This window comes from Schistocerca cancellata, chromosome 3 (genome assembly GCF_023864275.1).
Source record: "Schistocerca cancellata isolate TAMUIC-IGC-003103 chromosome 3, iqSchCanc2.1, whole genome shotgun sequence".
Lineage (NCBI taxonomy): Eukaryota > Metazoa > Arthropoda > Insecta > Orthoptera > Acrididae > Schistocerca > Schistocerca cancellata.
In genome coordinates, this window is record NC_064628.1 from 501450498 (window position 1) to 501477057 (window position 26560).

At 44.4% G+C, this 26560-nt stretch overlaps 1 protein-coding gene across 1 annotated transcript in view; it reads left to right on the forward strand.

The window, feature by feature from the left end:
- The window catches only part of LOC126175272 (tRNA dimethylallyltransferase-like), a 1221602-nt gene that overhangs the window by 885832 nt on the left and 309210 nt on the right, over positions 1-26560 (forward strand). The window contains exon 6 of the mRNA XM_049921925.1: positions 11521-11636. Within this exon, the coding sequence (XP_049777882.1) occupies positions 11560-11636 (77 nt within the window). The 5' untranslated portion in view covers positions 11521-11559. The remainder of the gene's footprint in view (positions 1-11520; positions 11637-26560) is intronic.

The window sequence follows — 26560 nt, forward strand, 5'->3', positions numbered from 1 at the left end:
CCCACCCGGGAATCGAACCCGTCACGCTGACCATTCAGCTATCGGGGCGGACGTCTATTTCTGTGAACAAACTGTATTGTTTGCTAGCCAGCTCGTCCCGTGTACCGATAACGTTGTGTCTCGTGACGTTGGATATCCTGCCTGCGTGCATGTCAAAGTTAGCTGCCTCGTCCCGTGCGACGGCGGCTTTACACGCTACTATTCGTAGCCCTCTAGCGGCAGAGCGTTGCAATAATGTAGACATGAACAGTTAGGATGAAGAATGTTAGTAACGTTTGTTTTCCTTAAAAAGCTTTGAGAGTTTTCACATAAAAAGTTCAGAGCCATTTTTTTTTCAGCACGACCTCGCACTATGGCGATTTGAACTGCTGCCTCTAGCGTTGTAGACTTGAACGTTAGCCGCTGCGCTACGCTCGCTTAGTCGAAACAGAACGAACATTATGGGTATCCGAGAGATACTTCAACAGAGATTTTCTCGGAAACTAGGGGCCATGGCGTGAAAAGTCGCTTTCCAGGTACTCAGGACAGTTCACTCTTCAGTGTACCTAAGACTCGCCAAAAGTCGTGAATAACAGGTCTGATGTCCACTTGGCATCCACGGTAGACAGTGGCCTCACTGTGACCTAGCAGACAACGTTAACAGTTTGCAAAAGACGTACCCACGGAAGTGTTGCAATGCTTAATTTCGAAAATAGTGCCACATCTAAACATCTGAAGCCCCTTTTACACGGTCGACTTTCATGTCTCGGCTGACTACCGAAGACAAGTGAATCTACTGATGCGGTCTTCACGTTTTATTCCTGTACTTAGTGTCGTCTGTCGCGAGTGGTCATTCTCGTTTACACTTCAGCGCCAAAACTGCGCGTATTGCGAGAGCTGTCTGCTGTGCAGCTTGGCACCTGGACGGCGAAAGTTAGGTTAAGCTTTTTACGAAAAAAACGAAATGTGATAACAAAATGTAGCAACAAGCAACGATAATAGAGTTTATTAATGACCAAAGGAGAATCCATCATAGAAGTTCATGTGAGGGGTCGTGTGGTAAATTCTTTACAAAAAAAATGGTTCAAATGGCTCTGAGCACTATGCGACTTAACTTCTGAGGTCATCAGTCGCCTAGAACGTAGAACTAATTAAACCTAAGTAACCTAAGGACATCGCACACATCCATGCCCGAGGCAGGATTCGAACCTGCGACCGTAGCGGTCGCTCGGTTGCAGACTGTAGCGCCTAGAACCGCACGGTCACTCCGGCCGGCGATTCTTTACACTACTGACAACTGAAATAATATGAAAAGTGTCATCCTAACAGTTCAGAAAAAAACATGAACTTGCTCGTATACTTGCTAACACATGAAACACCATCTAGAACGCATTAAGTAGCGCCTCTTTATCTTTTTTTCCGGTTATCCGTATCCGTTCTTTATTTATGAATAGTGTAGCCTTTTTTTCTGTGAAATTAAAATACTTTTTGGCTTTTAGATTTTTCGTCCCTCTTGTAAGGCAACAAAAATGTGCAAAGTTTCAATGTGTCTCAAAGACAAAGCACTCAAAACGATGAAGATTAAGAAGACAACGAACGCACAAAAATCCATTTCTATAGTAGGAGTTTTCTCGGTCAGGATAGGTTAACTCCCGATGCTACAGGTGCCGCGATAGTCCCATGTTTCTGCGCTTGCGCGGTGTGCAGCATACTCGCAAATTTAGAGCTCCAGACTTGGCACGGTCTTCAGATGAGTGACGTCATAAACACACTCGCGTCGTGGTTGGCTGCTAATTTATGCGGAGGCATGAAAGGCGCCGCACATCGCTCAGTCGATTTTGATCGGGTAGTCGCTCGTGTGAAACGGGCTCTATGCGAGGGTTATTCGGAAAGTAAGGTCCGAATCGCCGTAGCTAATCGAACGTCGCGAGAACATTTGCATCGACTCAAGGCAAGCATTGCTCGTCAAACAACGCCATTTGCATTGGTATTGTCTCAGTGTGCTGTTTACAGTGTCAGTTCAAATTATTTAAAATGATGATCAGCCTGCAGACTGCGAACTACGGTCAGTGATTCGGTTTGTGACAGCAAGGAACATTACAGCAGCGGAAATTCATCGACAGATAACTGAGGTATATGGCGCTATTGCGATGAGTGACGGCAAAATGCGCAAGCGTATGAGAGCTTTCAAGGACGGACGAGAAATTTTCGTGATCAACAGCGATCATGCCGTCCTTGAGTCATTTCAGAAGATTCGGTCAAAGCCACGGATGAAAAGACCGGCGATTCACAATTTCTACTATGGCACTGAAATTTCCGAATGTGGGTAGCATAACTTTGCACAAAACTGCCTTCGAAAAGTTGTAATTTCGAAAAATTCGCTAATGGTGGATTCCCGGGCTGCTTACTGAGAAACACAAAATGGAAAGAATGGCTTGTGCTCTTGACTTTGTTTTTGGACCGATATCATAAGCATAGTTTAGGCAGTCTCTTTAGTGGGTTTGTTGCTCCTTGTAAGTGTACTGCCGATAAAATTCAGTCTTTGGTTCACTGTACCTAAGAGATTTGCTACGTGATCGTTCCAATTTCAGTAACTGCAATTCACAGGTATTTAGTTCAACTGACAGCATTTAGATTTCTGTTTTTTATCGTGTAACCAAAATTTAGCGGATTCCTTTTAGTAAGTTACTCATCTGGATATGTCATCTCTTATCATTTAGAGTCAGTTGCCATTTTTCGCAACGTACAGATATAAGTCTAAATAATTTTGCTCTTGGTTTTGACCTTATGATGACTTCACTAGACGGTAAACGACAATACTTTATATACAGGTAGATTAAGAAGAGCAGGAGGCGTATAATAATTCCTTGAGAAACGCCAGATATCACTTCTGTTTTTTTCGATGACTTTACGTCGGTTACTACCAATTATGATCTTTCTCTCAGGAAATCGTGAATCCAGTCGCGCAACTGCGACTGGACACACATTTTGATTAGAAATCTCAAAATTAAATTTTTGTATGGTGTCAGTATTAATAAGAAGCCTGTTGTCAGCAACTGAGTCCGAATGAAGTCCATCTCCGGACCACAGATTTAGTTGCACAAAAGAAATTCCTCTGTATGTTTCCATTATAACTGTTGTAGTATTGTGGCAATATATTTTGTTATTACTGTTCTCCTTTCTTCCAAACGATAAGTTTCCTCACCTCGATTAAGAGACATGTTTTTTTTATTATTTTACAAATGTTAAAAGTCTAATCAGGAAACGTAATTGGTGTTAACTGAACAGACGGTGTTCCGAGTGCTGCAGTGCGGGCTGTATACGTCACAGGACGCTGAAACATCGTAGGTATGTTCATTAATCAGTGCGCTTGCAAAAAATAGTAGTTCCATTTTCTGCCACCAAGTGTAAACATGACGCAGGAAACAGAATGCGAAATGTTAACTCTTTTTTTTAGGGGGGAGGGGTTTGACTTTTAATGTAAAGGGTTAAGAAGGTTGAATTTTTCCATATGAAACACTATGGCTCTTGAAAAGAGACTGCGAACTGCTGATAAAGTTGTTTTATCAGAACGGCAGCAAAAGCAGCGCTGCAAAAACTATGATCAAGAAATTTGAAAAATAGTTGAATTAGGTGGTGCAGAAGTGAGGGGGAGTCGGCCCGTTCCAATGGCAGCTATATCCGACTGTACAGGACATGCCACAAATTCTGCATCGAGGCTCGAGCTGTGTCACGGGAACTGTCTTCACCCAAATCAACAGTTCAAAAGATTTTACGGCAAATTTTACGCTGGTATCCCTACAAAATTCACAAATGAAGGCGCAAGATAGGCTACAACGCCTTGGTTTTGCCCTTCGTTTTTTCACGCGTGGAAATGGATGACATGTGGCCGGGGAATATCCGCTGAACGGACGAGGCACATTTACTGTGCGCGGTGCCATGAATGCACAGAAGTGTCGCTTATGGGGTTCCACTGAATCATATGTCCTGAAGGAACATCCATTGCAGTAAGCTTATATGACTGTGTGGTGTGGTTTCGCAAGCTCCTTCATTCTTGGTCCATTTTTCTTTCGGGAGATGTTAGGTGTACCCTGACATCTGGTTGTTACAAGGACCTCCTTGTGCAATACGTGATTCCAACTTTGAAAAACGCGGCTATATCCATACCAATAATTTAATGCAAGATGGGGCGACACAACTAGGAGCTTGCCAGGAGAAGGATTTGCTCCGAGAAACCTTCGGTAACGATCGCATTATAACTCTAGGCAATTTCTAGATGTGTGGTCTTCCAGATCTCCCGATTCGTATTCAGACGACTTCTGATTGTGGAGATTTCTAAGGGATTGTGTCTATCAGGGATGTATCCGGACTCTTCCTGACGTAAAGGATAGCATAAGATGACATATCTCTCCGATTACACAGGCTGTGCTGCGAGCAACTGTCGACCATGCTTTGTTACGGACGCAGCACGCTGTACAGTCGGGAGCCCATTTTGAACTCACGTTGTACCTTGTGACCATATACTAATAAACGTGCCAGAATCACCATTATCATCTGTTTGATCGTTCGGAACCGCGTGACTGCTACGATCGCAGGTTCGAATCCTGCCTCGGGCATGGATGTGTGTGATGTCCTTAGGTTAGTTAGGTTTAAGTAGTTCTAAGTTCTAGGGGACTGATGACCACAGATGTTAAGTCCCATAGTGCTCAGAGCCATTTGAACCATTTGTTTGATTGTTACTCCCCTTTTCCTGGGCCCACAGTGCATTCTGACTGATTACGTACAGCGCCATATTTTCACCTGTTGGCGGAAAGTGGAACTATTATCTTATCAGCATACTTTGCGAGCGCGCCGATTAATGAACATACCTACGATATTTTAGCGTTCTGTGATGTAAACAGGCTGCGCTGCGGCATTCGGAACGCCTTCAGTTTAATTATAACCACCACGGATATCAGTTATAGTCACCCAGCATAAATCTAGCGCTTTGTTTCTCGGTGCGAAACCAAACGGGCGACCGCCGGGGTTTCGATGCGCGAACGCAGCATCATGCGTCACATTTAACTCAAATTGTACTTGAGATCTTCGACTGAGTTCCGGTTTGGAGCAGATGAAAATATGATGAATTCGTAAGAGGTTGAAAAAAGTCAGCCAACCAGTTGCAAAACAAAGGTTTATTAGCCCTTGACCTGGGTTTCGAAATTACTAAAAATATCATCTTCAATAGGAGTGGTCCTTGTTACATCACATGATGGTACATTAGATTAGCTGAAACCGAGGGGCTCATGTCATATATAAAATTTACAAAACAAAAATTATCCAAAGCCATGGATTTAGATAGCAGCCAGATTACATTTAGCGTACTTCAGAATGAATCCTGACCAGCAAATGCCCACAGATAGATACTCCTGTCAACATAGATTGTAAAATGTAGCAAATATTTTATCCTGTGACTCAAGTTACAATTTTATGTTGACAAGAACCTCTACTTGTGAGCATTTACTAGGGAGCATCCATTCTGAAATGCACTAAATGCAAACTGGCTGCTATATAAAGCCATGGATTAGAATAATCCTTGTTTTGTCAATTTTATATACGACAAGAGCGGCTCGGTTTCAGCTAATCTAACGTACCATCATGAGATGTAACAAGGCTCACTCCTTTTGAAGAACTTCTTTTTAATAATACCTAAACCTAGATCAACGGCTAATAAACCTTCGTTTTTGCAACTGGTTGGCTGATTTTCTCAAACTCTTCAGATTTACACAGCTGCTGTTCCGCACTCATGTTTAAGCTTTTGAATTCGGAAGATTTTGCCCACATAATATGTTCACAGAAGGACCTTCCGTCATGTCGAAATTTCGGTAATGTCGTCAGGAAAAGCATTTTCGTAAAATTTCCGTGTATAGTCTTAAAAATTCATTCCCGCATATGAAACTAAAAAATGATTCAAATGGCTCTGAGCACAATGGGATTTAGCATCTATGGTCATCAGTCCCCTAGAACTTAGAACTACTTAAACCTAACTAACCTAAGGACATCACACAACACCCAATCATCACGAGGCAGAGAAAATCCCTCACCCCGCCGGGAATCGAACCCGGGAACCCGGGCGGGGGAAACGAGAACGCTACCGCACGACCACGAGCTGCGGACTATGAAACTAAAATGGCCGACCTAGGTGACCGAGCGGTTCTAGGCGCTACAGTCTGGAGCCGCGCGACCCGCTACGGTTCGAATCCTGTCTCGGGCAAGGATGTGTGTGATCTCCTTAGGTTAGTTAGGTTTAAGTAGTTCTAAGTTCTACAGGACTGATGACCTCAGAAGTTAAGTCCCATAGTGCTCAGAGCCATTTGAACCATTTGAAAGTAAAATGTAAACATCGTGCAGCTCTTCCGAAAGGCATTAATGCCGGTCCCAATTTTTTGTATGGAATAGATTGCTCGTGTGAGGGGGTCGAATGAAATGTAAGATGACTCGTATGCTCTGCAGCTCTGCTGTGCACTTCCTCGTGCTCCTGTCAATGTGTGAATCCCAGCTTGCGACTTTGAGCAATTGAATGAAACGTAAGACTACACGTATGTTCCGGCGCAAGACGTGGCAGCTGTGGTGCGCGCCTGCACCTCTTCCTGCCAGAGTGTCAGTCCCAAAGTAGTTGTGAACAGTCAGCTAGGGTAGTTGGCTGCGCGGCGAGGATGGTCGTGGCGTCTCCCGTTAGGCGCGCGCGCCCCTCCGCCGGCAGCGCTCGCTCGCAGTGCAGTGCATTGCCCCTGGCAGGCAGGAGGTGCTCCGCGGAGGAAGTGGCCAGGGACGCGGCGGCCGGCCTGCTGTGGCGGCGTCGGCGTCGCCGGCTGTTGCGCAAGGCGCTGCAACGCCCACGCCCTCCGGGCCGCCTCCCTGCCGCCCCCAGGCCTCGCTTCTGACGTCATGCGGGGGCGTCGCTTGCCTTCATTGATTTTTCCATCATTGCTTCCCGTCCTTGTCGTCTAAGACGCTCAGTAACATGTTACTGTTGACGTTAATCCGCCCACTCTCTCTGCAACAGTACACAACACACGAATCTTTCTTACTTAATTGCCTTTCCTGCTGTGTGTGACGTCCGTCTTAAGTGTAGTAACGGTTTCTACAAAATAGGACTGGGCCGTGGAGTGCAGCCACGAATGGTTTCGGGATTTTAAAATTCCATAGTCAGATGACAATACTGGGACATAAAGGGGACGTGGAGGGGATAAATACACTGAAGTGCAAAGAAGTTGGTACATCTGTCTAATATCGTATAGAGCCTCTGCGAGCACGCGGAAGTATTGCAACACGACGTGGCATGGACTCGACTAACGTCTGAAGCAGTGATGGAGGTAATTGACACCATGAATCCTGCATGGCTGTCCATAAATCCGTAAGAGTACGAAGGGGTGGAGATCTCTTCTGAACAGCACGTTGCAAGGCATCCCAGGTATGCTCAGTAATGTTCATATTTGGGGAGTTTGGTGGCCAGCGGAAGTGTTTCAACTTAGAAGAGTGTTCCTGGAGCCACTCTGGATGTGTGGGGTGTCGCATTGTCCTGCAGGAATTGCCCAAGTCCGTCGCAATGCACAATGGACAGACAGCAAGCTTACGTACGTGTCACCTGTCAGGGTAGTATCTAGACGTATTAGGGGTCCAATATCATTCATCTGCACACGCCCAACAGCATTACACAACCTCCACCAGCTTGAACAGTCCTCTGCTGACATGCAGTGTCCATGGATTCATGAGGTTGTCTCCATACCCGTACACGTCCATAAGCCCGATACAATTTGGAACGAGAATCGTCCGACCAGGCAACATGTTTCCAGTCATCAACAATCCAATGTCAGTGTTGACGGGCCCAGGAGAGGCGTAAAGCCTTGTGTCGTGCAGTCATTAATAGTACACGAATGAGCCTTCGGCTCTGAAAGCCCATATCGATGATGTTTCGTTGAATGGTTCGCACGCTGACACTTGTTGATGGCGTGGCACTGAAATCTGCAGCAATTTACGGAAGGGCTAAACTTCTGTCACGTTGAACGAATCTCTTCAGTCTTCGCTGGTCCCGTTCTTGCAGAATCTTCCTCCGGCCCCGGCGATGTCGGAGATTTGATGTTTTACCGGATTCCTGATATTTACGGTATACTCGTGAAATGGTCGTGTGGGAAAATCCTCACTTCATCGCTACCTCGGAGATCCTGTGCCCCATCGCTCGTGCTCCGACTACGATACCAGTTTCAAACCCACCTAAATCTCGATAACCTGTCATTGTAGCAACAGTAACCGATCTAAAAACTGTGCGAGATACTTTTTGTCTTATATCGGCGTTGACGTCATCAGTGCTGTACTCTGTCTATTAATATGTCTCTGTATTTGAATATGCATGCCTATACCAGTTTCTTCGGCGCTCCAGTGTATAATGCAACATATGTGTAAAAACCAACAGAGCGGGCTGCCCGAATAAGGCGACTTATTGTGTTTGGTGACACGTAACACAGCGGTCGGGCCACTCAGTGAAAGAGCTCCAATCACTGCATTTTGACGGAACTAAAAAAAAAAAAAACTGGAGTGACCAATTATCAAACTGATCTAAAAATGTCACGGCCAAGCGGGTGGGAGGGAGTAAACCGAAACCGAGAACAAACACAATACTGATACTCTGCCGCCGGGCAGCCACCCGGTGGGAACGCCAGCCACTACTGCAGTGGTTCCCAAAATTTCTGAGACCATTATCTGTGAATGCAATCAGATATTAGCTAATTACCACACCCTCCTCCCCACACACAAACATGTACAATCGCACCACGATTCCACCATTGCCAACATTAATGCGTAACTAAATTTTAAAATGGCAAACAATTTTTTTAAAACAATCAAAAATAAATAATATTCAGTTTTAGTTTGTCTATGTGAATATCAAACCAAGAACTAATTAGTCAACGACACAATTGGTACTGCATATTTATTCGACCCAGTTTTATGATGATGAAGTGATTCTCGGTGCATCACGAATAATACCTACAACTCCTCCTCAAAAAAGAAATCCGCCAAGTATCTACAATGAGGGTGGACACTTTTTGCAATTTATGGTCTATTGCAGGAACTACCAACAACTACGTTCGAATTCACTTTGCTCCGACGTAATGCACTAACAGCTACGCAGACCACTGTCGTGATCACGGCTGACACTTGCAACGTATTGTGGCCATTGCACAGGAGCCGTCGGTGGTCAGCTACAGCAGCTCCACCTGCAGCTTTGGCTACCATTTATGTTCAAGCATGTATTTCTCGCGGTGTTTCCATGCTTTTGTTCAACCCCTGTAATTAGTGGTGCGGAGGAGGCTGTTCGGGGCCTGCCAAAGGAAAAAGCAGAGAAATTTAGGCGTGAACCCTGCAGACTCATCGACACGTCCCGACTTCCTGAAAGCAAACTTGAATGCGACGCAACGGGAGGCTCTCCGATTCTAGAGAGATGATGTTGAAGCTATGGTCCTAGCAGCCGATAAAGGGAATGTAGCGGGGCTGATGCGTACCGACGACTACCAGCACAAAAGCGGCTCTCTGCCGGGACTACAAGAAGCTCAAGAAGGACCCTACCATGACGGTCAGTAGGAAAATGGTTGCCGTGTTGAAGAGGCCAGATTTGCCACAGCAAGTAAAGAACCGACTGTATCCCAGGGCGGCAGCCATACCAGGCCTGCAAGGACTAACGAAAAATTCACAAGGAAGGCGTGCCTCTGCCGCCAATACTTGGCACTATTTATTCTCACAAGGCAAATCCATGCTATGATTCTAAAATCTCTTGTAGGACACTGCAGTCACCAAGTAAAGAACTCGGCCAATTTCGCGAAAGTTCTTAAGGGAATGAACTCACATTCGGGAAGATGGCGGTTGAATCCCACGTCCGGCCATCCTGATTTAGGTTTTCCGTGATATCTCTAAATCCCTCCCGGCAAATGCCGGGATGGTCACTTTGAAAGGGCACGGCCGACCTCCTTCCCCGTCCTTCCTTAATCCGATGAGACCGATGACCTCGCTGTTTGGTCTCTTCCCCCAAACAACCCAACCATCTTAAGGGAATGAGACTGCAGAAGGGTGACCTGCTCGTGTTGCGTCGCTCTTCACGAAAGTATCAAGACTCCAGACCCTCCTTCAAGCCGCAAACAGTTAAACTTATCGAGCATTTACTGACTACCTCCTGCTTCAGTGTCAACGGGGAGTTTTTTTGACCAAATAGATGGAGTTTCCGCGGGATCCCCACTGGCCCCTGGACTTGTAAATCTCTACCACGAACAATCTGAGGAACTGGTATTTTAGAGTTCGCAAGCACTTTTTCAGCTACGCCGACGACACTTTCGTGGTGGGGGAGCATGTCTGGATGAGTTTCTGGATCAGCTTAACAGTAGCCATGAAACATTGCGTTCAGTATGGAAATAGAGGATAATGGATGTCTCCCTTTCTTGGATATGTTAATAGAAAGAAGACAGATGGTACACTGGGCTACGCAATAAATAGGAAGAAACGGACACAGACCTTGACCTGTTTGCCGCCCGGTGTGAGGCGCCAAGTCACAGAATGCGCGGCTTCTCCCGCCGGAGGTTCCAGTCCTCCCTCGGGCATGGCTGTGTGTGTTATTCTTAGTATAAGTTAGTGCAAGTTAGTTTAAGTAGTGTGTAAGTCTAGGGACGGATGACCTCAGCAGTTTCGTCCCATGGGCATTCACACACATATGAACAATTTTTACCCGCTTGCAACAAGCTACCGTAATACAGAGGACATGCAGACAGTGCTGACCATCGGGCGCTCGTCGCCTGTGACGTCCTAGCCGAGCTGCAATATCTGAAAGAAATGCTCTGTAAAAGTGGACGTAGAGAAACATAGAGTAGAAGGTCGTTCAAGAAAAGAAAAGCTGCAGGAAACCGAGAAGAAGGGGAAGGAGACAAGAGCTCGCTTTCCTTCCTTACAGAGGGCTAGTCTCCGCCAAAATTGCGAGGATTCTGTGAAAATGCAACATCAAAACTTTCCTTCGATCACCGCCTAAGACGAAAGAGTTCCTTTTTCCTGCGAAACACCCACTAAAATGTACCAGGAATATACAGTGTCTCTCGTGAATGTAGGGATCAATGCATCGAGCAAACGCAATGAAGTGTGAATTGTTTTGAAACTTCCCAGCAGAAAGTTTGGAATGTAGGAACGAGATAGCAGTAGAAGAGGAGGTTTGACGCCTGCGAAAGGAAAAGCCTCTGTTCGAGACCCAGCCCGTCGCACAGTTTGAATGTCCTAGGAAGCTTCAGAACGCCAACACTCCACTGCATAGTGAAAGATTCATTCCACTGTCGTAGACTTGTGTTACAGTATGTGTGGCACAGCTCTGAGACATTAATCCAACAATGAGGAACCAGTGGAGACAGGTTCCTCATTGTTGGATTACTGTCGGCTTTTGGGTCAGCATGTGTCATTATAAGTTAGATAGAACTGTAACAGCAGATGAGGTGATCCCTGTCGGTTATTTGGTCCTCCGACTTGTGCCCACAGGAGATACTGGACGCTCGCCTGGACGCCCGCGTGGACGAGATGATGCAGCGTGGCCTGGTGGCCGAACTGGAAGACGTGCACCGCCGCTACAACCAGCAGCGCCTACTGGAGAAGCGGTGAGTACCCTGCCCTCCGCTCACTCCGTTCCTCTGCTGCTACTGTGCAGTGTCCACGACTCACTGCCGCGCTACGCTTACTCTTGCTGAATGTGTGAATCGAGGACCAGTGTTTTATGACGTCGGTGCTGGCTTTCATCAGTTATGGAGGCAATCGTTCTCCAGATGTTGGATGATTTGTTGTAATTTACTTTCAGGCCTACTTTCGGACTTGCCCTACTAGTGCCCTTCATGCATTATTAAGTCCGTCTGCACTAGAGACGAATGTAGCTATGTCATCAGTAAAATCATGGTACTTATCGTATGATCCTTCAACACGTATCCTGTCTTCGTTTTGCCTGTTTAACGGTGCGTGCGCGCGCTCGTGTGTGTGTGTATGAATGTGTGTGTGTGTGTGTGTGTGTGTGTGTGTGTGTGTGTGCGTGTGTTGTTTTAGGGAGCTCATCTACACCCTTACCAGCGCCGCTATTTCACTAGTAAAGGGAACAGTCTCCTTTCTTTTTTTTTCTAGGTAGTAAACCAGGAGACATTTCCCTGAATATGCAGTGACAGGCTATGGACATGTCTTGGTGATTCTCACGTGTCCCCTCAACATTGTTGTTGTCTGGGCAACAGAAAATGCTAGCACAATATCCATCAGAAATTGTTAAGTACGCGATTCGGCATCAAATGGTAATATCGACAGCACGTACAGCAGACTGAAGAATAATCACATTGGTGCGCACACGCTATAACTGCATGGTAACCACGAGCGCATCCACAGTATTCAGTTTTGAGAGGGGGTTCACAGTATGTTACCGTCTCTCTCTCTCCCCTCAACAAATATAACTGTCCATTGCCCCAATTTGTGACGTGCCGATGCGACAGATTTTAGTACCAATAACAACAAAAAGGTTTTAATGTAATAATAGTAATTGGTTTGAACCTGTACTTAGTAAATTGTTTGGGTACGACTATTAAGAAATTGCATTTCAGATGTATACAACATTTTGAATGTGTGTGGAGCCTTCATATGTCTTGTAGTTGATGTAAGAAGAATAACAGCAACAAGCTGTCACGACTTTGACAGCATTATAACCTATATATATTATAAATTCAAGTACCCCTCCACATTGTTCCCTCAGTAAGTTATGGCTAATCTCTGGAACTACTATAGGAATTCAGATATGATTTTTACTATAAGATTAACTTATTCACGATCAAGGTTTGTGTATATAATTTACTGTTTATAGTAACGATAAGGGTCTAATGTGTATCGTTATTTATTCCATATTTAATTGGTGTTTGGAGTGACTCGGGAAAAGAAAAAAAGAGCCGCCGCAACTCCACAGAGCAGCCAGTCTTGACCAGTCTCTGTATATACTAGGTGGTTACAATTAAAGTGCAGCTACACACAGAGGTCCAGTGTGGTCTGTAATTATCGTTCGGCAGTGAATCTCGGTAGATATGCTAGTGCGTTAATGCGGAACCGATCGGCGCTGGAAAAAATTAGTTTCAAATTTGGCCACCAGGTGCAATTCCAGCGCTGTGAATGGAAGAGGTATAGAAATGTTTACGCATGTAACGGATTAGGAACGGGACGTGGGCAGAAAAGGACAAACCATGGAGAGAGGCATAATGTTGATTGTATTACTAACCGCCACTTACACAATTTGTTCAATATGAGCATAAGGACGTCAACGAGATGCTGTGCAGTGCTAAAAAGTCCCTTTTTAAATAATGCCTATAATATAATATCGACTCCCTTTCCAAATTACAAATTTCTGTCCTTAGCTGTTTGGGCTGAGCGATGATAAGTTAATGAATCAGTCAGGACTTTACCTTTTACATGTGGAGATACCAAGTCGTCCGGCAGTAGACACTTAGTGCTACCCGCGCGAAGCTAGGATGGGTCTCTGGTTTACGTGTAAACTCGGAGCTTGTACTCGCCACTATCAGTATTTCATTGAGCACTAGAATTGCGTTCAGAGGTCTGCAGACTGTGATTACGCCAGCGAGTTAGTGGGCAGGATGGCGTTTCTTCCCGTTGTTTCTACGGGACGGTCAGTTTTTCTGTTGTTTTGTTCCTAGTGGAGGGTTTCTTCCTTTCTGCCTTAGCTTCTTCCAAGATCTTGTACATCGCTGGATATACTTGTGGACACACAAAGCAAGACGGATTTGTTTTTAGCAGCAGGAGACTAGTCTTATGTGCGTGGTTTCCTTTGCCTGGTTGGAGTGTTTTCTGTTGGCGCCAGGTTCCAGCCTCATGCACGTGGACAGGCTCTCAGCCAAGAAACTTAAAAATACGAGTATAATGTGTTAAACTTAGCTTGTAATTTACTAGATTTCCTTGCCATTTTCAAGACACATTGCATGTGACTTTTTTCCACGGAAGCTGGCTGAAAAATTAAGAGTTGTTGTATGTAAAAATATGCCAACGGTCTTGCCGCAGTGGTAACACCGATTCCCGTCAGATCACCGAAGTTAAGCGCTGTCGGTCGTGGCTAGCACTTGGATGGGTGGCCGTCCGGTCTGCCGTGCCGCTGTTGGCAAGCGGAGTGCACTCAGCCCTTGTGAGGCAAACTGAGGAGCTACTTGACTGAGAAGTAGCGGCTCCACTCACCAACTGTAAACGGCTGGGAGAACGGTGTGTTAACCTCACATCCCTCCATACCCACATCCAGTGACGCCAATAGTCCAGGATGACACGGCGGTCGGTCGTTGGCGTTGGGTATTCCGAGACTTGTCCGGACGGAGTTTAGTTCAGTTTTATATAAAAACATAAACTGTAACATGACTTCACAATTCTAAAGTGAGCAGGGCAGACTGTTGAATGGTGGCTGAAAGGTTCTCAAGCAAAGAATGAGATTCCGGGACTAACAGTGCTCACTGTAATGTACGACAGAAATGCTTTACTCGAGAGTTGGGTGGCATCCTGGGATGGTTCCCAGGGCCTGCTCGGCGTATTTTGAAGTTGCTGTTTCCGCGAGTTAAATCCTGACGCGCGGCCCCAGTGGGGCTTGCCCCGAGTGCCCACTTGACCTGTAGCAAGTATTTATTCAACATGGATGTCAAGAAGAATGCTGCCATACCATTCCCATGGAACGCGAGAAATTTAGCTCCATCTTGTCATTGAATCCTGACACTGTGTGTGTTACATCCTCCAATAGAGCAAGGCCATTGAAACTCAGTACCAACTTTGTAAATTGTTTATGCGCATTTATAGCCGTATCAGGGAAACTTATGACATGCTCCCCTCAATTTTCATGCTTTGAAGTAGATTTAAAAATTGCTGCCACCCCTCTAAAGGGACAGAGCTCGGGTTGAGAACAGAGAGATTTGCTTTCTGATGATTCGCTTCCTAGCTTTCTGTCGATTCGCTTCTTAGCTGTCGTCCCGTGCTGACTGGGCAGTTTGAATATGTATGTGTCGCTTTTGATAATAGCATGAGGTGTTAGTCTTATTTCACAGAGTCCTTATTCTGAGCAGCTCACATTTACCTGGTTGTTTGTGCAATTTGTATGCGGAGTTCATTGGGTTATTTCTCTTGACGGTTTGAAAGTGCGACTTGCACAGATGAGGATCTCCGAACTTGATCGTCTTTCAGTCCTTCTACCGATGTATTTCAGAGTCCCAAATTATTAGATTCAGTGTTTCACCTTATTTTTCTGTGTTTTTTGTTTTTGAAGTTTGTTTGATGTAAGATTCCATATTGGTTTTGAATTTAAGTAAATAGTTGATTATTTTGAAATCGACACCCATTTATGACCCCCCCACTCTCTATTACTTCTCCCATGTTTAAGCGACCCTTATTTAACAAATGTAATCAGGAATACACCAAGGTGTTGTTTCAACGTGGTGGTCTTACCGCTGCGCACAGCTGCAGTATTGTTAATGAAATGTTGCGTAACGTACAAATTTGTTCATTGTGGTGACGTGCGGGTAGCGTTCCAGGCTTTTATTCGGTAGCTCAAACTGTTACTAACGCAGATTAGTTTCATAACGCTTTTAGTAAAATGTTCTTCGGCGGGGGCGCGGGTGAAGGTCATGATTGCCATGACCACCCCCTACTCATGGATGTATCAGCGGCTGATGTTAATCCTGCAGTAGTGCGGGAAACCTGGTTTGTTTGTAAATGTAACTTAAGGGTTCGAACACCAGCGGTGTTTGTTCTTTACTCTGAGGGCACCAGTGGTAAACAGTTGAGAAGGGACGGGCGGCAGTCTGTTTCCCTGTTTGAAGAAAATATTTTCCTCCGAACGCGATAGGGTCTGGAGGGTTGCGGCGGCGCTTAGTGTGTTCCACCATCCGCCAAGACAGATTGCTCTCGCTTAGGGATGAAGAAAATAACCAAGTGATTTATTGCGGAAATTAGCGATTGATTTATTACCGAGTGCAGTCTTTCATCGGAGTGGTTCGTTGCGTGACGGTCGGCTGTCTCGCGAGCAATCGATCGCACTTCCTTGTTGTGGGGTGGGGGTGGGGGGAAGGAGGAGGAAGAAGAGGGCGTGTGCCACCACAGGGGGGAGAGCCGCATCCTTGCCTGCCGCTGCGTCTTGTTCACCGGCATCTTGTCTCTTCCGTTGTCAATGGAGCATCTCTGTTCAGACGAGTGAAACCTATCCTCCCTCTTACTTTCTCTCTCTCCCTCATCTCTCTCTCCCTCCCCCCCCCCCCTCTCTCTCTCTCTCTCTCTCTTTCTCTCCCCTCCCCCCATCCCTCCTGGATTTTTCTCATATCTTGCATTTGCTCGTGTTGTATTCTCTTTTATTATGTCATTTCTGTTTGTCCCCATACGTTATAATCAATCAAAAACATCATGTCTCAGGACGCTGTTAAATTTAAGTGGAACGACGAGTTAAATAATGAGGTACAGAAACCTCTCGATATTCCAATTTGCAGGTTATCCGTGCATGGTTCGGCGATTTCTGGAAGCTTGATGTTTTCTGTTATAATTAGGAAGAACAGAATGGATTCGATAGAGGAAGGTAGCGGAGACGATACAATTGAGAAAACCGCTATCACACACGCCGAGTCACTGAAATACGTTACCTTTTTATATTATGTTGGACAAAATGCGTTCGACTATATCGATGTTTTGACGCTCCGAAGAAATGAGAATTGTCGTCAGTGTCCATACTTGTTTCACAAATTATTAAAGGGGTATTTAAATTCCGTCTGTGCAGCTACCAGAAACTGCGAATTTAAAGCGCCATACGTGTTTCGTTTTATTTTGACGTACACATCATCAGTGGTCTGAAATTAAACTTATTTACAATTTCTGTTTGCTTTCTAGATGAAAAACCGTTCGACATAAAAGATTCTGAGATGTGATTATTAACTTGCGCCGTTTTTTCTCCCTTTTTTTGACAATGTCTACATCTACAGCTATACTCCGCAAGCCATCTTGCGGTGTGTGGCGGAGGGTACGTTGTGTACCACTGTCACTTGCCCCCTTTCCTGTTCCGTCGCGAATATTTCGCGGAATGAATGGTTGGCGGCAAGCCTTCGTGTAGACTCGAATCCCTCTAATTCTAGCTTCATGGCCTTTTCGCGAGATATACGAGAGAGGAAGAAATATATTTGTTGACTCTTCTAGGAATGAACGCTCTCGGAACTTCAACAATAAACCACACGAACAACGCGACTCTCGCAGCATCTGCCACTGGTGTTGATTGATCATCTCTGTAACACTTTTGTGCTTACTAAATAAACCTGCAACGAAACGCGCTGCTCTTTTTTGGATCTTTTCTCTTTCCCCTATCAGTCGTGTCTGGTATAGATCTCACAGTGACGAGCTATATTCAAGTATTGGTCGAACGATTGTTTTGTGAGCTACTTCCTGTGTTGATGGACCACATTTCCCGAGGAGTCTTCAAATGAATCTCAGTCTGACATCTGCCTTACTCATATTAATTTTATATGGTCACTCCATTGTAAATCGCTCCGTACACATACTTCTTGGTATTTTGTGGAAGTAGGCTAACTGCTTCCCATTATTCTTCTTCAATTGTGTAACCAAGCATTAAAGTGTCTTTCTTCCTATGTAGTCGCTGTACCTTACATTTGTTTATGTCGAGGGTCAGCAAGAGTCGCCTGTTTGCAAATTTTTGTGATATTCCTCCCTTTGGCACCGATGTTTTTCCCTACTCTCATGTATGTTTGCAGCAGTTCACAGTTCTTGATGTGAAATGTGACACACTACAGCGCACTATTGATGGTTTGCATACTCCTGGCTAAACGTGTCCCTATGTAATTTTGTGTATTTAGTGCTGCCACATTAACTATATTCACGCACGAATAGATGGGGACTCTGACGCCAGTGTTTTGAAGATCACTGGGAAGTTTCTGCAAAGGAAGCGCTTCTATATCATTGGAGACGTGCCGCATGTCCAAGCCGTGAACTACAACCTTTTGAGGGGAGCAGATTGTACATTGTACACAGTTAGCTATTTAAATTGTAGCATCAGCAAGACTGCAAATAATGAAATTCTCCTTTTTGTGCTTTTACCATGTTGTAGAAGAATACGGGAATAAATTTGTAGGTGGTATAGAAGGCGTGGAATTTAGTACACAGAATTGACACCTGTGGCAACCACAATAGCTGAAGCCTGGTTGGGAACTGACGCAGACTGTGCTTGGATGACGTCTGTTCTAGTAACTGGTGAGAGTTAGCCTGTCTTGTCCATATGCCTGCAGTGGATAAGTGATCTCGAGAATGTATTGGGAAGGACAAAGTTCAACATCATCTGTATAGTTGTAGGTCAGGATAGCATGGGAAGTACATGGTCTTGTGTTATCTTGTTGAAAGATAATGTCACAGAGACCTCGAAGATAGGGCACTACCATCGAGCCTAGTTCGTCAGGAACGTAAAGGCTGCTGCCCAAATTACTTGTTATACAAACTAGAAGTGACAGTCTTGTCTACCTAGTAGTACCTCAAACCATTATACCAGGAACTGGGCTCATATGGCGATGGAGAGTGCAGTCTTGCAGTGTTAATTCTCCTCGAAGGTGACAAAACTCATGGGATACCTACTAATGTTGTGACGAACCTTGGTAGAGACAATGAAGGGACAAAACTCATGGAATGTTTCCCACTATCGCGTCAGACCTCCTGTTTCCCAGCGTACTGCAGCAACTCGACGGACTCAGTAAGTCGTTGGAAGTCCCCTGCAGAAATACTGAGCCGTGCTGCCTCTATAGCCGTCCATAATTGTGAAAGTGTTGTCCATGCAGGTTTTTGTGCACGGACTGACCTCGTGACTGGGTTCCTTAAATGTTCGATAGGATTCATGTTGGGTGGTTTTGGTGTCAAAATCATTCGCTCGAATTGTCCAAAATGTTCTTCTAACCAGTGGCGAACAACTGTCGCCCTTTGACATGGCGTATTGTCATCCATAAAAATTCCATTAATTCTGGAGAACGTGAAGTCCATGAATAGCTAAAATGTCCTTCAAGTAGCCGAACATAATCATTTACGTTCTATGATTAGTTCAGTTGGTCCAGAGTATACACTGCCCACACCATAGGGCGGCCGCCACCAGCCATGTTGACGATTCCATGGCTTTGTGGGGCCTGCCTCACACTCGAACCGTACCATCAGCTTTTATTAACTGAAATCGGGACTCATCTGACCAGGACCGGTTTTCCAGTCGTCTTGGGTCCAACCGATATGAACACGAGCCTAAGAGAGGCGCTGCAGGCGACGTCGTGCCGTCAGCAAAGGCACTCCCATCTCTCGTCTGCTGCCGTAGCCCATTAACGGCAAATTTCGACGCACTGTCCTAACGGATACGTTCGTCGTACGACCCACATTGATTTATGGAGTTATATCATCCAGTGTTGCTTGTCTGTTAGCACTGATAACTCTACGCAAACGCCGGTGCTGTCGGTCGTGAAGTGAAGGCCGTCGGTCACTGCGTTGTCCCTGATGAGAGGTAATGCCTGAAATATAGTATTCTCGGCACACTCTTGACACTGTGGATCTCGGTATATTGAATTTCCTAACGATTTTCGAACGTAAAGTCAAATGGCTCTCAGCACTATGGGACTCAACATCTGAGGTCATCAGTCCCCTAGAACTTAACTACTTAAACCTAACTAACGTAATGGCCTGCTCGAGGCAGGTTTCGAACCTGCGACCGTAGCAGTCACGCGGTTCCGGGCTGAAGCGCCTAGAACCGCTTGGCCACACCGGCCGGCGAAACGGAATGCCCCGTGCGTCTAGCTCTAACTACGATTCCGCGTTGAAAGTCTGTTCATTGCCGTCGTGCGGCCATAATCACGCCGGACACCTTTTCACACGAATCACCTGAGTACAAATGACAGCTCCGCCGATACACTGCCCTTTTATACCTTGTGTACGCGATGGTATCGCCATCTGAATATGTGGATATCGCTATATTGTAGCTTTTGTCACCTCAGTGTAGACCCATCGTGATGTTCTACGCACAGAGAGAGCGGCATCAATGGTCGACGTGCTGACAATCCACGGTATCACACTGTCCACGTCGATTCCTGTCTCACTGCAAATGGGCCAGTTTCAGTACTCAAGGTACATTACGTAGGTTTTCCATCCTGCACCACTGAGCGAACAATGAACCTATCCTCTCTGGCGCTAGTCGCATGCGGCCGTTGAGATCCTACTTCTGACCCCTCGATTGCATATTCGAACGACAGCCCTTATATTCCGTCCAACCCGAGGCAGCAGTGTTGTGGAACGATAAATTGCAATCTCGATAGGTTACGATTCTGTCGCTGTCGAATTCCTAACCATCTGGTAAACTTGCCTCCTTCTTGCTCAAGGCATAACACTGTCTTCTCACAACAACTAACATTCAAATGTGATTTCAGAATGAGGAAACCGCTGCCTAATCTTTGCTTATATGCGGAACGCAGATGACTTTACTCCTAACTGCTTCGTGCGGGTGCGCTGAAATGTTAACCATTTGCAAATCCAAGGACGTAATAAACTTCATGACAGAATAATGTTTATTGTATTCTGCACTAATGGTGTTGCAATTTTAATAAGCGGCATTGTAGTAATGAACTCTGTTTATGTGAAATTACGTGGTCAGATGTGTAGAAATGACGCACTTGTTGACCTCGCGTTGTGCGATGCGTCCGTTGCGAGAGGATCCGCGGAGACTGAAGGCTGTCAGAGCGAATTGCGACGAATTACGAGAGCCGTCCAAGTAGGCAACCCGCAGCGCATAAGCCTGTATCGAAGTGCCGCTCTACGTCTCGAGTGGGGCGCAGCCCCGACAAGATTTCTCAATATTTGGCGGCTTCTGTTTGTTTATTATCGCTCCCGTCTCGCATGTGCACTGCCTTAGATAACTGTTGTGCGACACCAGCTAAACGCTTCCGAGAAGTCGGAAGTTCACTTAAGTACGTTACAACGCGCGTGGTGACCTTGCGTGAACACCTTTCCCACATACCGCTATATTTACTCGCCGTATTTCAAGAGTTCAACGGCTTTGTGACAGATTTATTTATCTGTAACTTTATAACGCTGTAGTCTTACAACCTGGAAGACAACAGACATTCTCTGTAGCAGATCTAAAACTGAACCTCTCTAGCACCACACACTTGTCAATGATTATGGAACAATTTTTTTTAACAAACTAAATACAGGGCCTCTCTTTATGTGACTAGAGTTTTTAGGAACAGGTGCGTCACTGGAATGGTAGATTATATTAGTGCAGTGATCCACCTTGTAACGAATTGTGTCTTTGTGTTTGACACGTTCGTACAGTGCGTTCATATTACTAAAGCTCCTTTATCATCAGCAATTTTGGAATACTGCACTGCTCAAATGATAAAAAAAAGTAGCAAATGGTTGTAGACGTAGTAATCAACTACTTTCTATTGAAAAAGTGTGGAATGACATGAAAACATTGCGAGTAAGAAGAATAAATAAAAAAGAATGTGTGGAGTGCTAACTTATACTTCTACATCCATCTACATCTACATACATTGTACATTCATATTCTACAAACCAGACCAGAGTGCATGACAGAGGATACTCCCAGAATAAATCAGAAGAAGGATTCGCATCTGGGTCTGTCTATACCATTTAGGTCTGCTATTAATTCGGTAAATCAATGCAGGTGATGACATTTTTTCCTTACTTAGCGTTTTCCGGTTCAGACCTAGTAAAATCCCTTAACAGTGGGTTCTAAGATATTAAGCAACACGTTAATGCACAGTCTTCAAATTGAACGGGCTGTTTTAGGATTTTTGTGAGAGGACTGTTAGGAGAGGACGGTTAGCGTGTTAAAAGTAATGGCATTATTTGCAATACCAGCCCTTTATCGTCCACTGCTGGACAAATCCTTCTTTCAGACTTTACCATACGTTACAGATTGCACTTCTGTGCACTTAGGGATAGTTCATCTGCCTGCTGATGTTGTCTGCCATCTTCGACGTAGGGGAGCCATGAAATTTTAATTATCTGCAATTACATCTACAAGACCTCAGCAATTCGTAATGAAGTGCCTGGCTGAGGGTTCAGGAACCACCTACAAGCTATTTTTCTACCGTGACACCCTCGAACAGCGAACGGGAAAAAAGAAACCTCATATCTTTACTTCAGGGTGTATACGACCCGGGACAACCGGGAGATCCGGGAAAAACTCGGGAATTTTTTCATCCGGGAGAAAACAGGGAAAAACCCGGAAATTTTTTAGAATTCCGGGAATGTTTCATTGTTTTTGTTTCCAGTTTATTTTTTATAATTTTGAATGGTAGGAACCGATACTCTAACAAAGGATATTACTGTATCTCGCTACTGAAGAATAATACTGCAGCAATAAAACATGAAAGAGAGAAAAAACGAAAATAAAACTTAAATTGCAAAGGAAATGCGCCATATACAACAACAAAACACAGTCCTCCTACAAGCGTCCGCCAACAGCAAAATTTGTCAAAGGCTTTAGGAAGACTATGCAATGCTTCGTAACAACAAGTTGCCTCCGATGAGTGTGACGTCACAACTGCTTTATATTCATTTGAGTAGTTGTGCGCGAGCTCATGCGCATGAGCAGTTGAATCAGTACCTTCTTCCGCTTCTGGCCACAGAAATGTGGCAGTTAGCTGTATAAGCAATAGCAGCAAGTAGCCAGATGCTACCCAGAAAAAAATTTACTTGCGTTCCTAAGATGTCAGATTTACGCATTCGCAACAGGTCTGGATATAGGGGCCGGGACAAACCGTGGTATCTGCCCCTGGCGGCAGGGGGGGGGGGAGACTTTGTTTCACAAAGCGCCTAGCATCCAGCGCATGTCGGTCTATCGATTATTCACATGATTTTGAAACGCATCCCTGTTGAATAATAGGTAAGAAAGATTATTATTATCTTCTCGGTGTATCCAAGAAAATGAAATTTTGCCAAGATTAGTCAAGTTAACCGGAGAACATGTTTTAACCCTGGCAGCTATAGTTACAGAATTAGTGATGACAAGATTGTTTGTTAGAACGAGGAAGGAGAAGAAAGGGGGACATCACACAAATTATGGAAGATCATGACGATTCCAAATTTATATAAAAATTTCGTACTACGACTTCTCGATCTCATGCTTCAGAAGCTAGAGCGTATGACTGAAATGTGAAACTATTTCCTAACATGAAACTTTTTGCTTGTAGTAGGCCTAATAAGCATTTGATATTGCTACTTCGTGATTATATTCTGTCGTCTTATAAAAATGAACATTTGTGCCAAAACAGTGTCGTTTATTCGGTGTGTGTTACAATTGTTGCTATATTAGGCAGACCTATTTCGTGTACGTAGCAGACACTGACAAATTACACATAATCAGATCGAGAAACCACACCAGTGTTGGAGTACTATTCGTATTAATAGCTTTTTCAGTATTAGACAACAACATTTGGTTTTTTCGTGTAGCAAAACATTTGACGATCTTTGAGCTAATAAAATGGCTCTGAGCACTATGGGACTTAACTTCTAAGGTCATCAGCCCCCTAGAACTTAGAACTATTTAAACCTAACTAACCTAAGGACATCACACACATCCATGCCTGAGGCAGGATTCGAACCTGCGACAGTAGCGGTCGCGCGGTTCCAGACTGTAGCGCCTAGAACCGCTCGGCCACTCCGGCCGGCTTTGAGCTAATAGATTATTTCATAAAAGGAAAGCACGCGGTGTAAAGCTGTACTAAGGTTAGTGAGAAAAGCAGTGCAAGGACTTAAGGATTGAGAAATGTGCACTGTCTTGCTTGTCTGCTGTCTTATCCTGTATTTAATTTTATGTCACACAAAACATCAAGTTATCAGGTACCAGGCAATAAAGAGTGCAAATTTTCTGAAGAGTTCCTGTTCTCTCGGTTACAAATGGTCCCCTCCGGTATTTATTGTGAGTTTTTAAAACACTGCCAGGTTGTCATAACGGCCGACTGGGAGCAGGAGAGGCACCACAGGACATTTTAATTTCTACTGTTCTGAATACAGTTTGATGGCACCAATTGCAAAATGTTACGCATTTGAGTTTCACAGAGCGAAATACAGTAATGTGCGATAGAAGAGTGCTGTGTGAAGACGCGTGGCCCTGCACTTTGGCACGTGTAAGACCAAATAATATGTCTTACATTTCCTCGAACACATATGTTTTATGTATCAGACTCTTCACAAATATGTGCGCTACAAAATTGACATATTTTTGAAAAGTCGATTTTTAAATTTTTGGCGTCCTACCTCAAACGCTCGACGGAGGAGGGGCGCCACTATCTAGTATTGCCCCAGTTCGGAAATATCGTAGATCCGGGGAAGATCTACAGAGCAGCCGTAAGTAGTAATTGGGAGGTGGGTAGTCTCACGTGACCCGTGTTTACGTTTAGTGATTTTGCTGTTTCCTTTTCGTTTATTGCTCTCACTTCAAATGAAAACAAAACGGATTTCTGTGAGCGGGGGCTAGCAATTGAATTAAAATACATTCAAATAATTACGGAAGGCTAAAATATGTTGTTAGTTTCAGATTTTATTTTATTTCCCCATTCTGACAGTCAAGCATTAATCGCATTGCAGAAGAATGAAGAAGTTATTTTTGTCGAATTGCTAAATAAATTTGACTGTTATTAACTTTTCCGCTGAAACGGCCAATTTATTGGCAATGCATTTGAAACGGAGTGTTTAATTCCACACTATTTGTTAGTTTCAACTGTTCGCTGCATTTCAGGTGCAAGTTTTCATCTTATAACACGTATGGCATTATTCCATAATAAAGAACCAAACATGAGATAATACAGTACTGGTACTCCAAGAAAATTTACATCCGAATCTGGACATACGAATGTGCACTTTAAGCCGAATTATGCATTTCAGTATGGTTCACGGAATACCCGTGCTCTTTGAGTATCCTCTAATGTCTTGTTCCTTTTATGACATTATGTAAGATCTTTTAATGTTTTACACGTGCGAACGTGCGGGCTTCCTGCGTCATCGTAGCTGCGCAAGCGCGGTGACGCTTGTTATCTGGCGCGCTCTGGCAACTGCTGAAACGAACAATTTCTAAAAGGTCCCGGGAAAAAGTATGGTGGATTGAAAAGCGTTACTTTCACAGTAAATTTCATTTTACGCAATATGAACTATGTGCGAGAATGTACTATGAATGTCTTAAATCGCAGAGCTTTTGACTCTCATTTATAAGTCAACTCTTTGAGGACGACCATTTAGAATAATTTCGAGCCCAGAAGACCTGACATTTATGTCGTTCTTAAAAATTTTGCTGGCACATTTGTGTGATGTATCTCAAAGTGTAAAACGCGAAAAACGGGGCAACATTATATGTGAAAGCTCTTCTTTTCTTGTAGCAACACTACGTATATTAATTTAAACCATTAACTTTTCCTATTTCTTTGTTCGCTTTACTTAACAGTGGTGTTGCTGTTGGTTGATTACATCACGTGTCCTATGTTCTGAATGTCCGCTGTTGTCGGTTGGCGAGATCACGTGACGTGAACTCTGACTGGCTTACAAAATCGCATCGCAAACTCGATTTCAATGCATCGGAAAGTAACATGCGGTGATTGGTGGAATTCGGATTTATACTTTCATAATACGAAAATATGCAGTATACATGCTGCTGCACGTCAGATATCTTCTCAAAACGTGTTTTGTTCCCTGAGTTTCTTTTTCTTAAGTGCCGGGAAAGTCTTCTCCGGCGTGTAAAACCATAACCATTCAAAAGACTGGTAAGTTTTACAGTTCCGAGGAGAGTATATTCTCACTTAACACGGAGAAAGTGTATATTCATCCGGAAGGAAGTGTACTTTTAACCGGGAATTCCGGGAAAAATCCGGGAATTTTTTCTGTCGTCCACGTATACACCCTGTCCTTACAAGCTCGGATTTCCCTTACTTTATTACAGTGATCGTTTCTTCCTATGTAGGTGGGCGCCAACAAGATGTTTTCACATTTCGAGGAGAAAGTTGCTGATTGAAATTTTATAAAAAGAGTCTGCCGCAAGGAAAAACACCTTTGTTTTAATGATCGCCTCCCCAGATTGCATAAAATTTTCTTGATACTCTCTCCACTGTTCCGCGATAGTACAAAACAAGCTGCCCTTCTTTCAACTTTTTCGACGTCCTCCGTCAGGCCTGTCTAATTTGGATCCCACACCGTGCAGCAATACTCCATAAGAGGATCAACAAGCGTAGTGCAGGCGTTCTCTTTAATAGAAATATTGCTTCTTCTAAGTTTTCTTCCAATGAACTGCAGTATTTGGTTATCTTTCCCCACAATATTATCTATCTGATTATTCCAGTTTAAGTTATTCACAACTGTGATCCCTAAGTATTTAGTTGAAATCACAGTCTTTAGATTTGTGTGTTTTATCGTGTAACCGAAATATAGTGGAATCTTTTAGTACTTATTTGGAATACCTAACACTTTTGATTATTTAGAGTCGGTGGACACTTTTCGCACC